At 36.9% G+C, this 16,635-nt stretch overlaps 1 protein-coding gene across 1 annotated transcript in view; it reads right to left on the reverse strand.

Annotated features, from left to right (window-relative positions):
• LOC121961115 (calcium voltage-gated channel auxiliary subunit alpha2delta 1a) overlaps nt 1–16,635 on the reverse strand; it is a 113,550-nt gene that overhangs the window by 30,869 nt on the left and 66,046 nt on the right. The window contains exons 8-21 of the mRNA XM_042510981.2: nt 15,910–15,979; nt 15,083–15,133; nt 13,422–13,521; nt 7,523–7,681; nt 6,353–6,457; nt 6,174–6,252; nt 5,527–5,576; nt 5,257–5,346; nt 3,956–4,018; nt 3,148–3,231; nt 2,959–3,033; nt 1,777–1,848; nt 667–738; nt 508–569 (exon numbers count right to left, since the gene is read on the reverse strand). Coding sequence (XP_042366915.1) covers nt 508–569; nt 667–738; nt 1,777–1,848; nt 2,959–3,033; nt 3,148–3,231; nt 3,956–4,018; nt 5,257–5,346; nt 5,527–5,576; nt 6,174–6,252; nt 6,353–6,457; nt 7,523–7,681; nt 13,422–13,521; nt 15,083–15,133; nt 15,910–15,979 — 1,132 coding nt within the window. The remainder of the gene's footprint in view (nt 1–507; nt 570–666; nt 739–1,776; nt 1,849–2,958; nt 3,034–3,147; nt 3,232–3,955; nt 4,019–5,256; nt 5,347–5,526; nt 5,577–6,173; nt 6,253–6,352; nt 6,458–7,522; nt 7,682–13,421; nt 13,522–15,082; nt 15,134–15,909; nt 15,980–16,635) is intronic.

Consider the following 16,635-nt stretch of genomic DNA (forward strand, 5'->3'; position numbering starts at 1 on the left):
TTGTAATTGTTGCAATACTTTCTGTAATTCCATATTTTTGTTTCACGGCATTGTAGAATCAAGAGAACATTGCATTACCCAGGGCATTAACTGCATGCACACAATCTTGCGCAACCAACCAGTTCCCAAAATAACACAAAAACAATGCAGTTTTCCCTCTTTCGTTTGAGAAAAAAAATCATTAAGCATCATAGCAAATCTTTCAGTAAGTCCTGCGAAGCATATTTTAGCAAGAGGATGAATTTTCATAATAGCACACATAAGTAGGAACATGGGCCCTCATGGCTTCACTCTAATGTGAGTCTGGACTTTGTCCTGAACTAAAGACCACAGTCCAGCTCCACTCCCAAAGAGAACAAAATGGTTTTGTGCAATTATGAGGAACATTTTGCAAAATGTGTCGGTGCAATGCATCTGGAGTTCCTCTATTTCTGGGCCTAAGTTTGCTAAAAAGTACTTAACACATGCAACTGATTTATCACTTCATATTTAAAATATGATATTTACCTGTAATCTGTCCCCTTCACTGGTGCAAAGGTGTACATCCTCTGACCTAAGTCAATGTAGCGCTTTGAGGGCAACAGTTTGGTCAGTATAGGTTACATTTTTGATGCAAATGTGCTGATAACTGTCATGCACTCCAACATCCTTTCAATAGAAAGTTACCTCATCTTGGGATTTCACCAATGTGGATATTGTGTAATTCCCTGTTAGACCGTCAATCATTTTTTTTCTCATCTGTTGACAAAGTAATCAGACATAAATAAACCAATTTTAAAGGGAAAAGTCGATCATACTAGATTAAATGAGCAGTGTGTAGGATTTAGTGACATCTATTGGTTTTTAGTGGCCATTAATATGAATTATTTTTAGGTACAAACAAGTTATTGCACTTTCGAGTTTTAATAAACCACGCACAAATATCACTTCCATCCTGCGCAAAATTTTTACGTTTTAATCTCTGCATCAAAATAATAATTAAAATAAGGTTCTCTCTTATGTGACTTCAGTGCATTTCATATGGATCCGTTTCTGACGCTGTATTTTATTTTTATTTTTACAGCAGTCACGGTACATTGATGTTCTGCAGCGTCGCTGTCACAGATGTCTGAGGTGACACTGGACAATAATGGAGAAAGCGTAAGTTACTGTTTGGAATGTTATTCTTCTTGGCCTTCATTCATCACACTGCAGATTGTAGAGTTTTATCAGGTGGTTAAACAAGTCAGTTGTGTTGCTTTGCAGTGCAGACACAACTTTCATGCACTCCCTTTTGGTGACGCATAGTTTTAAATTCTCTGCTATTTCTTTTTGTTTTATAGCAAAGTCTTGTTTATATTTTATGAATTAAAACTAAATATGTCGGAATTTATCGAAAGTGTGGACCTTGAACTAATGACTAAAGGGAAATATGGGCCCTGTGGCTGGACCAGGTGGGAACCACTGGTGTGAAGAACCTATGGTGACCCTTTGGTACCAAAAGGCCCTCTCTAGAGCCAGTGTTTGGTTTGTTCGCTCTGGACTACTGTAGAAATATGTCAAACTTACGTGGAGGAGGACCTGCTCCCTATGTAGATAGCTCATGTTAAGGTGACAAAAACACAACCATTCTTAGATGATTTAACACGTATAAAAGATAGTTATTAATATCATATTCCATTTCTGCCAATAGACCCCAATAAATCATACACACTGCTCCTTTAAGAAATTACAGCCCTATTGTCTGTGATATGAGCTCATGGAATCAAAATATTTGGAGTAATCTATTTTCCAAACCTCCACTTTGATCTCATTCTCCAGTTCAGCATCGAGGAAGTCCAGCGTTACAGGTTCATGGAACTTGGCAGTCTGCATAAAAAAAGCAAGCAATTAGTCTGTGGCGCATAATATAATTTCTAATCTTTGAGCTTTGAGAACAAAGGAGAAAAATTAAGCAGTAAACATCAGTTATTGATCTTCTGTATCCAAAAAAGATTCTGAAACATGCTTTTTTTTTATGGCTTTGAACAGAGAACTAATTATACACAAATTTGTCTGTTGACACTGACTTTCGAATGTTGTAGTCATCTGTTACCAATGTGTGCATGTGTTATTTACAAGAAGAGCACATATCTCAAAGGTCAATGGGAAACATCTTGCCGTGTTTCAACAAACATCATTCTGGACCCATATGATTGGGACATTTGGGGAAAAGAACTGAAAGGTCAGTCGAATGATACAAACAAGGTCAGTGTAATCATTCAGGCTAATGTTGTATCTACAGGACAGGTGCTGTGCTGTGTCAGTTTGATGCTAAAATCACGTTTGCAATGCAGGACAAGAGACAATCTTTCCGCAGAGGTGCATTTTATAACGTGGTGGTGAATTACTAAAACTCAATTTTTAGCTCAATCTTTATATATTTTTTGACAGTCAAGAATGTGTTGTTTAATTTGCCAGTTTGACCCACATCAAAGGGATAATTCAGATATTTTGAAATGGTACATGTTGTATGGTACATAATGCATAGTCAGTGTGCTACCTCCCTGAGATCAATATCGGTTTAAGTGAACGCTATGTTTAGGAAATTTTCACTGCCCTACTTTGCTGTCAAGTAATTTTCAACAGGGACATTTTGTGTCTAGATTTTCCATGACTGTGGTACCCTGAACCCTGTGATATAGATTTTTTTTTAGGTGGCTAAATTCATTTTGCTGCTGCCTCGGCGCACATCAGTAGGACTTATCTTCCACTGCAATACCCCAGCCTGCTACTCCAAACTGAGGGTGCACTGACCATCATCTACTATAGGTAATAAAGTGACAATAGATAAGTACTTAATACAAACCCACTCGAAAAAATCCAAACCATCCTTTTAATGAGCAGATACTGCAAATCAACCAGACAGAACTGTCCCTCAAATAAAAAAAAACCCAAATGTTTGGTTTCTCTTAATTATAATTGAGTGATTTGGCCTACCAGTGGTTGGAGATTAGGGTGGAGCAGCACATATCCATTGGGGTCAATGGCAAAGTAGTAGCCATTTGGTCCAAACTGCAAGAAAAATTAAACAGAGAGACAGATATCTGAAAACAAGCACGGAGGAACTAATGTATTAAATATGACATCTACTGTAAAAATCGGATGGTTTCTATTGTGTGCTCTTACAGTAAAGCGAGGCGTCAGTCTCTTGATATCTTCCAGGGAGACATCAATTGCCATAACCCCCAAGATGAGCTGGTTTTGAGATTTCTGAGAGAAAACCAAAGATGGGGAAAAAAAGAAGAGGAAGTCAATGGTAGAAATACCCTCGTATGTGTCTTGTTGTTCTTTCTGGATGAGTCAAGTCCCTCTGTGCACTCTGAATGATTTCAAGGAAATGGGGTGCAATAGAAATCTGGACAGTGTCATTCCCAAAAGCTCCAAATGCCGCCATGAGTCACTGACAAGGCATTTCCAGCCTTCGCTTTCAGCCGTGGTGGAGGTAACCCCCGAGTCCTTCGACATAGACATGTAAACTCATCTTGAAACACTTAGCTACCGGATCATTTGTCTCTGTGATCTGCAGGTTTTTTGATTTTTGCTTTATGACATCTCTTCCTGTGGAGGCACGTGGGAGCGCTCCTAGGGACCTCAGCGTCAAAGGAAGAGCCACAAGAAAGAGGAGGATGAAAGTGAAGGATGAGACAATAATTGAGAGTATTCATGTTGTGCCTTTGTTTGTTTGTTTTTTAGTCTGGTAAATATTACTGCGTGTCACAAAAACCACAGGCTTTAACTCTCCCATGGGGTCAAAGTGTCACATAAAGTAAATTTAGTCGAAAAGTCAATCGAGTGAATCAGGAAGCAATCTGGAAATACATGTTTAATATAAAAAGGGGTGTATTTACATTAAGTGTGTCATAAAATAAACTAGTAATTCTGAAACTACATGGAATGAGTGACATGAGAATCCAAAAGTAGGCTTTTGTGTTACCTTTGAGCCTGTGTTGGTCTTGTTGAAGACGGGCAGGGTGCCAGTGATCACCAGGCCAAGCTCCTGGAAGAGGAAACATACAACATACTGAATAGACATTAGCCATGTAAGCAAATCAGTCACGTTCATAGCATAAACTCAAAGAGTTCTTCATAGTGAGTTATCTGTTTTTGCTTGATTCCTTTGAAAAACATGAGAAAATAAAAAAAAGAAAAATTATACAGCTACAGTTTAAAGGGATAATTCACTCTTCTAACGACCATTTGTATATCTATTATTCCAGTGAAACACAGAATTAATTTGAAAATTATTTGATTTATTCATTTAATGTTTGGTGTTTTTAATGTGTTCTACTTGACTTGACCTTGTGTTGAATTTGTAAAGAAAAATTCATTGGTAGATCAGCAATATAGCAGATGCTGATCTATCACCTCCTTTGTCGGTTAGTTTGTTTGTGTTATTGTGTGAATTTAGTGAATCCGAACAAAAGCTTTAAAATACCAAAGTCAACAGATTCATGCATTGGTAAACCAGCATATCCCATAAATCAGTGAGGTTAACAGTTGAATTTGTCCATGGCGTCTTGTTTTGAAAAGAGCATGGATTCACATTAAATTTAGTTTCTTGTTATAAAGGATTTGTTAAGTTATTGGAAAGTTTATAGACCAGTTTTTTATGTAATATTGCTGTTGTTAAATGTGGACCCCTATGACTTCACCAAGAATTTCTCCGTTTTTGGATTCTACGTTTACCTCTGAGGCATGTGTGAAAAACAAACTTTTCATCATAAATGCAACATATGAAGGAGTGAGTAACTGATATACAAATGCTCATTTAAGGGGTGAAGTGTTCCTTTAAAAATAAGATGTTTACCGTAACAAAAGGCAGAGACATTTCTGATGGAGGTCACAAACGTTGTCAGCTCCTTATCAGTAAACGGATGACAATATCCAAACCATTTGGCTCAGTTTACCAGACTGGTTTCTTATCTACACTGTCGCCTGAAAGTTAATCTTGACAGACCACAAAAAAAAAAACAAAACTGATTGATGCAGCGTTTTTGAAATAATGTTAATCTGTCCTTTCACAAACACTACTGGAAGAGAGTTGAAGTTGAGTTTAGCAGGATGACAAACAGCAAATGTTTAGCATAATTAAACAAGACTGATCTGGAATACTTCATCTGACAGAAAACAGATTTCTTCTCAGTCTTGCAGAGCTTCAAGCTTCACCACAAATGCCACGTTATCTCCCACACTCATTTTGAAGTGTGCTCAGGCTGTGAGTCTGTTATGACATACCAGTGCGTCCAGGTAGACGTTGGTCCACTGAACCTGCTTGGCCCTTTTGTCAGCCTTCACCATAGGCCTGCCCAAAACATCCAGGTACTCCTGCAAAGATGAATGATGCAGTTTTTAATTTGCTACATGCACATCAGCCATTTCACCACAAGAGGGCAGAATACACACTTGTTCAGTAAGCCAGGGTCAGAGCTGGAGTCAAAAGAGTACAACAGCAGCCATTCATGGTTCACTGTGTGTATTCATGGTAGTGTTGGCATTTTAGTTTACCTGTGTGTTGAGCCTGATGGCACCTATAGATGGGATCTCGTAGTAGTACCCTGAGACAAAAATATAAGTTCATTATTAATTTAAGTAAGACTACCCCCAGCTACTAACAATCACTGAAATGAATGAGTTTTAAGGATAATTTCCTGTAAATATTGCATCAGAGATCAATTTTTCCCTCACTTTTTATGCAATTACCTGCCTGTTTGTTTGTTTTGTTTTAACAATCATACATAGTCCCTCCCTTTTTTTGTTGAGAAATTCAGTGTTTTCTTTCATCTGTTGCTTCGTCGTTGTTCAGTTAGTTCTTTGTTTGTTTTGACTGCATACTTTTCTAACAAAGTTTATGCTTTGAATAATAATCTACACTCTAAAATACAAATTTTATTTAGTTTGCTAAATACTGAGATACAGGCATACTATCTAATTGAAAAAATATATACTTACACACCTTATAATAAATACACAATGCAATTTTTTGGTACTTTCAATGTAAATAAATTGCCTGAGTACATGAATGACTTGATTTTCTGATTTTCTTTCTTTGATCTTTAAAATTCTTTTTTTTACATTTGTGTCATAGTTGGGCCCTCTAAATGATTTCCTCTGTCCTCATCATATGAGTTGTATGTCGAATGCAAACCTTGTACCTTTATTAGCACAGGCCATCCACTGTATTGGTCCTTTGTCGTAGTTGTGTTGACCGACTGAAAATGTAAAGATGCGCACCTGCATGGAAAAGAAAAATATGTAGTCAAAAAACTGAATATGCTGAAAAGCAAATACTGCTGTATTTTACTCTCTAAACATCTTGTGTTTTCAGTCCTACCGCTTGCTTCGGGTTGTATTTCTCAAAGATCTCTTCTGCCCTCTCTTCTCCTCCATCAGTGAACAGCATGATAATTTTGTTACAGTTGGCTCTTGACACATTCATCTATAGGGCACAAGATGTTTTGTATTTCAAGCACATCCTTAGGAGACACCTTCTTAGCGTTAGGGACAGTTAAAAGAAAATAATTCAAGGCTAATGCCGCTTTATCAGTGTTACAGAAGATGGCAGGAGAGGCATGAGCGCTTTCACTCGTGCAAAAATCTGCAATGTCCAAAAATAACCACAAGAGGTTGACACATACTCACTCTTTACAGGAACACCACTGGGATTGAGTCTTCAGTGAATCCTACAGTATGTTCGATCATTACTTTCATAATTGCATGAAAATGATAAATAAAATGAACATAAATTAAACTTTTAAGTGGATTCACATTTCATGCTGGTCTGCTTAAACACACTCTTGCTTTGTTTAAATAGTACTTGTAAAAAAACTTGTCATTTTAACAACATTTTAAATGACATGTTTAAAGGTTCGTGTTAAAAGAATGTGTTTAATATTATTTGACTGGGTGTCTTTGGTTTGACGGTATATAAGCTTTTGTTTAAACTAAAGCTTTATGTTATAGATTTAAATAAAAACAGGAATGATTTTTTAAAGATTAGCTAAACTGTGGTTTTTAGATTTAAATATAATGTATCATTTGTGAAGCATTTACAATGGATTTTGATTTATTAGTGAAAAAACAAATCCAATAAATAAATACATTTATACATTTAAATGCTGATAGAATAGACAAATGATTCATTCCAGCATAAAAATGTCCTATACCATAGTATTAAAACAGTCTTTTTTGGGTATGTGTTTTTTTAAGGGTTATCAACCTAAACAGCTAATAATTTTGAATAAAGACAAAGCAAAACAAAGGATTGGACTTGCTTCCTCTGTGCTCCTCTGGCCTTTTTCTGTTTCAGCAGACCATCAATAGAAACCCCTAACTATCTCTACATCGTTGGCTACAATAATCAAACACAACAGACTGTCAGTGACGTCCTCAATGTTGCCATCCCTTCTACCAAACACCAAACACACCACCACACTCCTACACCCTTATGTTAGCCAGATACCACACAAATATTCCCCCACGCACGCCCACGCTGACACTTTACCTGTGCAAGCTGCTCGAAGGCCAGCTCGAAGCCGCCTCTGTAGTTGGTGGTACCCTTGGCTGTAATGCTCTGCACAGCATCTTTCAGCATCCTCTTGTTGCGCACGTTGGCCTGCACCAGGTTCTCGAAGCATGCAGCATACGTGGCCTTGTCATTGAACTGGAGGGGAAGAGGGAAGGAGGGATGACGGGAGGTGGAGGGAAGGCACTTGCACATATTTTTGGTTAAATATGTGGCCTGTTTTCCCTTCGTTACGGAGTCATGCGGTCCCTTAAACACAGAGGATTGTCTTAAAATATTAAACTACATTCAGATGCCTTTCATAAGATATTTAACCCCTGGAAACCTGAGCAAATAGGTTTGATTTCTGCCTGAAACACGAGATAAAAGGCAATGACCAACTTGGCAAGAAATGTCCCACAAATTATAAGGCATTAGTAGTAGTAGTAGTGAGGTGACAAGAAAATTGCCTAAAGAATAGCTTTTAAAAAGAGGGCAGGATTAATAGATAATTATCAAAAAATAGGGAAAATGTACTGAAAACAAAATTTATAATTATGAATTTATGATTATATTATATTCAAAATTATGGTACAGAAAAAAAAAACTTTTTAAAAAAAAATCTTGATTGTTTTTAAGTAGTTTTTGAACCATTTCTCGTCAATTTGCTTGTTGCCTTCTCCACATTTTTTTGAGAAAAATTAAAACAATTGGCTCAGGTTTGAAAGGGCTAAGAGATTAAAGTGATTTCATTAAAAAAAAAATCTAATCAAACCAAATAATGACAAAATGTTACAAAATGATTTAGTTTAATAGAACTTTTTGGCATTGTTGTTGCAAAAATTAGCCATGTGTGAAATGAAATCAGCCTTAATCAAAAATCTGCACAGACCGAAGGGAGCTATAGGAGCAGAAGGAAGGATTGGCAGGAGAGCAGGTAGGGATGTGAAAACAGTGGCATAAGGAGGTAAAAAAACAAAAAACAAAGAGCTTGATTATGGAAGGATTATGCTGTTCAGACAGACATAACTGTTAGTTAAATTACATTCATGCTGCTCTACGTGTAAAGTGTCTTCAGATTAATATTGGTGAATAGTTAATGTGGAGGAACAGATGGAACTCATGCAAACACACAAATATAAACCTATGCACAAACACAGCATCTATGCAGGCTTGGGACATAGCTCATTAATACCTAACATCTGTTTTGGCCTGACTGCAGCCCTGCAATCATGATCATGTGCAAAACACACATAGTAACACAATATTGCAAACATGCGTGCACATACACACGGAGTGCACAAAAACTGCTTTTACAGTGCTTTCAGAATTTCTTACAACATGTACTTGAATATCTGCAGAAACTTACGACTGATCTTGTAAATTTTTTTCTTTATTAAAATGTAACATTGGCATTTTTCAACCTGGACCTTATTTTTCTATGTTTTTGAGTCTAGGTGACTGACATTTTTGAAATTTAAAATTGGTCAATTGAGAGAGAGGGCAGCCACACTGTAACCACAATGTAAACAAGTGGCCACAATGTAAACAGAAGAGGCAATTGTGCACCGTGAGTGCATGTCCATTAAAAGCTTTTTTTTCCCTTTTGCCAGTGTCTCTTTAATTCTAGCTTTATGCAGCCTGTTTGTAATCGTGTCTCAGTCTCGCTCTGAGAACTCGCAAGATGTGACTGGAATTGCAAATTATTGAGCACAGTGCTATGAATTGTTTGTTGTGTTGGAGTACAAAGAACATAGTTTTGTGGTGTCTAAAACTTTGGTCTTCAATAGGGTAAAACTTATACTTAAGTTTTAATTAAATTTTTCTTAAAAATTAAATTAAAAATTTAAATATAGATATAGAAAATGAAGACTTGCATGCAGAATAAAATAAGATTCAGACTAGATTCTAGATTTAAAGTCTAGGTTTAAAATATCTCAATTTTACTAGTGTCAGGGCTGTACAGACAGTAAAAAAATGCACAAGGTTGCAAAAAGTGCAAACATTTTAGCCCATGTTGGACTTTTCCTCAGTGTAAAATGAGGCATGCATACTGGTTCACTATATGTAGGTCACTATGCAGGTGTTACATGGCTGCTGCCCTCTCGCTCAATATTGGACTCATTTCAAAAAATGTTGTTAACATCAGCCACTTGGACACAAAAACACAGGGAAACAGGGACCAGGTTGAAAAATACAGAAGTTACCCTTTAACATTCACTTAGCTCTGCGCAGCTGCTTACATGACTGAATTTCACCTCTTTAAAAGTCAAGCTGGAATTCTTCAGATGAAAAAATGAGACCTTACTATGGTTACATAAAACGTCAAATGTGGGTTACAAAATGGTGGAGATGGCACTTGAAAGGGACCTAAACTTTCTATTCTCAGAGTACAATGACAAGGGCAGCTACAAAGACATGTCATTTTGAGATGACTGCCAGTATTGTCAGCTACTAAAAGATAGTCAGTACTTTTAAGTTTGTTCTCAAGGCAACAGTTAGTGTAATAGAGGCAAAATAAGCCCAAATATCCCAGGTGCATCACCCACCACAAAAAATAAAAAAAGCAAAGTTATTCTCAGAAGCAAGAGGACATGTTTCAGAGATCATTATAACATATGCAAAACACAGAGAGAGATATCAGAGTAGTTAATACCAGAATTATGAGATAATAAGGAACACAGTTCTTCTAGCAAAAGACAAAATTTCACACAATCCATGTGTCACCCACATTCACATGGGGGTTTTGTTTTCAGAACGCCAAAAGGATGCTGCAGTTCACAATGACTGTTTCCAACTATTCAACATGTTGGCGGAAGTTTCAAGGCAAATACTGCCAAGATATTTGTCCTCTAAACAGACGCACGCCTACACACACACCAATATGAGCCACATTGCGTTAGAACTTTATCTGACATCTTAAAATATCTCAGACAGTCATACAAACTCAACAAAGCAGCATACTGCATGTGGGCATGTTCTTCGTATTGTATATGTTTATGTCTATAAAAAATACTTCTGTCCTGTCACTATTATTGTTCTATCCTGTTGAAGCCTACCTTTTTGGTGCAAAGACACAAACACAATCTTATTCTTTCCATTTATTAACATAGGGTTCTTACTCAGAAAATCAAAAACTACTCATGAACTCAACTAACTAAAATCAAACATCTCTAAGAATATGAACTCCAGCCGCAACACATTTACACTCCCAACTCATTAAAACACTGACGCTTGGTCAGCGGCCCTACAGGCATCAGATACTTACATTTGATACATCTTTAAGATCTTTTTAAAAGACAATTCTTAAACTACATGTAAGAAAAAGGTATAGTACATTTGTGGAGCTTTTTGTAAGATTATGGTTACTTGAATCTATATTTTGCCAATGGGTTAAGTGGCAGAAGCAGTAAGGATCATTTAGAGACTCACAGATATCTACTTCATTGCCAAACAGAGACACTGATTATACATATTCACTCTAAAAACACACAAAAAACTATTACCTGAGTGAGAGTACACCATTTTATAATGAAAAGTTATAAGAGATTGTGCCTCCAAAAAGCTTAAAAATGATTCTGGAGGATCTACAAATTGAGCTACATGCCATCAATATACGGATTAGGCTGATGACTCATTTCATTAACTTCAAAAGCCCTTTCACTTAGCTGATTTGAAAAACTCCAAACAAAAACATAAACCACTGCCTTATTAAGGGAAGTGAAAGAAAATGCAATTAATGGTTCATATGAAAAGTGAACTGAATAATTCATTTATGTTCCCTCCCATTAATAGGGAGGACAAAGAGGAGGTGAATAAGGATTAAGAAGGAGGTTTCAGATAGAGTGTAGACACATTCAAGCACATGATGTATCCAATGCTTAATATGGAAGTAACTCAAGCAAGATATTTTCAAAATGTGCATCTTTAGTATCTTATTGACATAATAATCCATATGGGCAAAATAAAATGGGCAAATTGAGGAGTTTTCAGCCAGACAGTCCACCTACATGCAAATATAAGCAAATGCCTTCCAATAAGAATAAACGCCAGTGATTAATTCCCAATTTGCACAAAAAAAATGCAAAGATGTAGTCTGTGTTTGTGATGTCACATTTGGTAGGAAAATGAGATCTTATATATGAGATCTAAGACAAACTAATAGTCCTAAAAGCTGAAGCCTCATAGGTAACAGACATGAAAGTATCGATCTTCTTGTTAGGCATTCTTCAGTATTCATTTTTCAGGAGGTTTTTACCAGGAGCCAAACGATCAGTCGAGGTCCCTTTCTTTACAAAACAAACAGATCATGTGATTAAAACCGGTAAAAACGCTGAAAAAAGAAATTTAATGTTACAAACTGATGTTTCTTCTGTGCTGTCTGGCACATCAGAGACAGGCCATTAGCCTAGCTCCTGCTACTTTGTGCTCGCCTTTGTTTTCTGATAACTTCAGACCCAGATGTTCAGGAGGTTTTAACCAGGAGCAAACGTTTCTGACTTTCCAAAACCGATAATTTGAACCGGTAAGTACACTGAAAAAAAGCACTTTCACATGAGATAAACTCTCTCTATGTAAAGCTTATTTTAAAGGCCAGAAAACACACAATTCTTATTCTGAGGTAATTATACACTAAAGAAAACATACTTATATTACATGCAATGTCTGCCAATATGTTTCCCTAAACCAAGTCTCAAGTCTTTTTTACCCTGTAATTATATTTAAAATGTTTTCTCCTTATCCAATCAAATAAAGACAGAGAAAGGCCTTCTTTTGTTAAATTTAATGTAAACAATATTACAAATAGAGGAAAATTAAATGGTGATTAATTCTCCTCACTTTCACCAGAAATTCGGTATTAATGTGTTGTGTGTATTCTTCAGATAGCTACCACATTAGCTAAATTACACAAGCCACGCTCTTTAAGTGACGGACAGTAACTGTTTGATAGTTGCCGAGCAACAGCATAAAGCGGTAGATTGTAACTGTGCTTAAAATGGCTCAAAATCAAGTTAGAGTGCTGCTCTTCGTATTTCAGCCCTGAAAATCATTTCCAGTGTGACTGCTTCCAATACATCTTTGCAACTACTCACAAATTTCTCCAATAGAAGTAAAATAACCACTGTAACCACTTAAAATTGTGTTATTTTTCTTCACGCAACTAATATTGCTAGGAAGCATGAATCTGACTTACGCAGCCAGCGATGGAGCCTCAAATGATGATGGATGAATATTTCCTCAATCCCCCTGTCAGTAAATCCTTTGGTGCCTGAGATTCTTAAAGAATTTCAAAAAGGCTGCGGCCTTTTCCATTACATGCCACTGATTCAAAGTATGGGTCATAAATACAGCAGCACACATTCATTTGTCAAACTTATCTTGTGGCATTTCAGGGTTTGCTCAAGCTGTCATGTGTTCGCTCTATTAGGCACACATACTTGGATTCAGCTCTGATGCTCTCGAGACACGTCGCTCGCACATAAACACACATGCGCGCCCACACACGCATATACTGTATATATTTAACTACACACCCAGATACTTTGAGACAGACAAATAAGCACACAAGCAAGCATGCACACATGCACATATAGAGCAGCAATAAAGATTCATCCATGTGCGGTACATTAAGTCACTCAAAAGGTCACTGCCATGTTTTAACCAATAACTCAAACTGAAGGAGGGAAGCTACTCAAACAGCAAAGCCACAAATATGTCCACATTAACATTCAGCAATGTGTGCACCTGGAAATACAACACAGAATCAAGAGCTTCACAGAGAGAATTTTGCAAGAAAAAAATGCAACATAAAGACATAGAAAGCAGAGTATTTCTAAAGCAAAAATTAGTATCAGCTGCGTGTATTCCTACTTCAACTGATAGCTGCATGATTACTCACATAGACCACATTCACGTAGTCGTCGTCAGAGAGAGTCTCCAACATCTTGCTGACAGACGTTCGGATGAGTTTGAGGGTGAGACCGGAAACGCTTCCACTCCTGCAGATTGGAACAAAGATTGTATGTGTTTTACCAAATAAATCAATATCATAATATAAAAAATGTTGTGCCCCGTTGCCACCCAAGAAAAATATGAAAGAAGGAAAGGTTATGAGTCAGTGACAGCGTTCGAGGAGCCAGACTTTGGTGTCATCCCTAGTGGAGTCAATAGGGCGGGCACGGCAGGAGCATGACATGCAGCTGAATTCACTGTTTGGAAACTCAAGTAGCAAGATCCATGTAGCCTGCTTCTGCTTTGCTTTGTTTGTCAAAGCACTTTGTAAACTCTATTTTTGTGTTATATACATAAAGTTATTATTATTATTTATTATTATTATTATTACTACAGACCTAGTGACTACATTTTTTTTTACATTTACAAACACGCTAGATATTATTCATCACATTAACAAAATGTGATGTTATTATTAATCTTCATTAGTGCCATGAGCTCAGGGCCATCACCATTTCTCAGCTAATGACTTGCATGATAACATGTTAGCATGAAATGATTAAGAACAAAATATCAGCGTCCAACATTGCAAAGACTCATTTAATATTTTCCTTATTGTACTCTTGTAAAAATAAGATGGGGACCCTGCACCGATGGATATTAAAATGCATGACTTAATTGGTTCCTGCAGTTAAAAGAATAGAAAAGGAGAGAAAGTGGAAAAAAGAGGAGTGGAGTTCCTTTAATGTTCTTTTCACAAAAGCATAACGGAGGCAGCTTTTAATGTCTAATAAGCCTCATCAATCCTCTGTGTGCCAATTACCAGAACTGTGCTAAGAGCTGCAAGTGGACAAATTTAGTTTTTCATTAATCATATTGTGTTGTCATTTAGCCCTGGTGCTGTGCCATAAGTGCCATTTATAATCAAACTCCACCTGAGCGGAAAAATCCAGACGGATCGCTCTGATGCTGGCAAGACTACACCACGCTCACTATCACAGCCATGTAGCGAACATTTGTTGCATTGTAGTTAAGTGGTTGTGGTAAGAAAAATAAAAGGTCAAAACCAACCATTTGTTGGATAGATTTTAGATATTAGATAAATATAAAACTATAACTACCCTCTAGACACATATTTCTGTTAATTTTATTTTTTGGTAGGTTTACAACTGTATACATCCTAAATTTAAAAGGGATTTGAACTGCTTGGCCTTGATAAATATGAAAAATAAACCCCTTTTTGTCAGTTTTGAAATGGATACAGTAAAATCAGAAAATAATCTGCATGATCTGTAGTTTTATATTGTGATCAAAGTCTGAACTGCTGTCACAATAGATTTCTTTTGCTCCAGAATCATCTCTGAACATCTCAGCTCTTCTAAACCTTAACTTTTAGGGCATAAACCACTCATCACAGGAAGAAACAACTGGACTGTAAATGATGAAGTCGCCTGATACACTGACTGCTTTTTGTTTGTCAGTGTCACATGAGTGCTGAGGCAGCCGTAAGCGTGGCGCAGCAGTCAGAGAGTTAGCATCAGGGCCTTCTGGCCCGCAAAAGAAAATAAAATCTGACTGTAACAGATGAATCAGAAGGTCGTCACTCACGCATCCACCAGGATCAGCATGTCCTTGGGTGACGCCGCCCCCTGAATGTACCTGGTGAGTAATAACAGACACACAAATGCACAAAAAGTTTGTGGATATTGAGAATATAAAGACATATCCATGCGTGCAGAAGAGAAAAACACACACATATAGGGAATTACTATGGCGCAGAAATTATTCAAACTAATTTCTTAGAAAGGTACACAAAACAAACTTCAGTGCATAAAATAGTGATGAGACCGAGCATCTTGCAGTCTCATCACTTGTTTTCATCTTTGAGCTAGTAAGCAAATATCTCTCCATCATTTGCATTTGAAATCAATCAGAGCTTTAATTACCTCTCTCCTTCCATTTCTTTAATAAACAAACAGTTGTGTGTCTTTGTTTAGAGTTTTGAGTGCTCAGCAGCCAACGGCTTTTGAAGCTAATGAAATTTAATAACATGGTTAAAAGAGTATTGGTGGCTTCCGGCCAGATTTTAATCATTTTTAGGAGAATAATGAAGCTTTTGTATTGGTGCCCCTTGATCTGCAGTAGCTTATTCATCCCGGTGCTCTGATGTGTTTGTGTGAATGGGTGTGTCTTTGGTCAGAGACCTGGATTTGATTGTTTTAAACTGTGTGTGTATTTGTGTGCTGATGCTCTTATCAGTTTATGCAACGTGCAAACACAGTTTTTTGCAAATGAATGTTTAATATGACAATTACACAGGTAGATTGAATGAGTCACTTGTCTAGCTTTGACAAACAATAGAGAAATGACTAGAGAATGAGAGGATTAGAGACAAAACCAAAACAGCACATCCCATAATGAGTTTCTGCACTTACCATGGTCGCCTGCGCACATCGTAGAGGTCGATCTTATTGGCTGAATTGCTTGAGTCGATCCAAGGGGAAGCTGTAATTTGGCAAAGGGGAGGAAATGGAAAGTTTGTTTACTTCACATTAAGCTTTGGTTTAAGGTGTGTGAGTCTCAGTGGCCAAACCCTCTTATGACCTACATCTATATTCAGGCTGTTTTTGTGCAGTGTTTGTATGTATGCTTAAAAAAACATCTGCACCAGAATTCGTGTATTACCAACATAAAGGCTGTGACCACGTAACCAACGTGTTGATTTAGTTCACAATATGTTGTCACCATGTTTCTTTCCTAAATCTAACCCACGTAAATATCTGTTAAGTACAGTACATTAAGTATGATATGTTAAGTATGTTACATTGCGTACATAACGTTTACATAAACCATGTAACTTTACGTTAAGTATGGAACTTGCAACTTTAGAATTTTAAGAACTTTTTGGCTAAGACTCTCTAATTCCTATGTTAAGCAAGCAACTTGAACAAGGAGGCGATTAGCTTAGCTTTGCATGAATTCTGAAAGCAGGGTGAATCTAGCTAACCTGGCTCCGATGTTACCAGCAAGTCTACAGCTCAGGAAATAATACATATCTCATGTTTTCAATCTGTTCAAAACAAAGACATTACATTGTCAAGTTGTGGTTTTACAGGGAATTAAGTTCTTTAAAGCTTTTCCTTATTTTCTGTCATATAATA

Source organism: Plectropomus leopardus, chromosome 22 (genome assembly GCF_026936395.1).
Source record: "Plectropomus leopardus strain MGB_pleo_1.0 chromosome 22, ASM2693639v1, whole genome shotgun sequence".
Lineage (NCBI taxonomy): Eukaryota > Metazoa > Chordata > Actinopteri > Perciformes > Serranidae > Plectropomus > Plectropomus leopardus.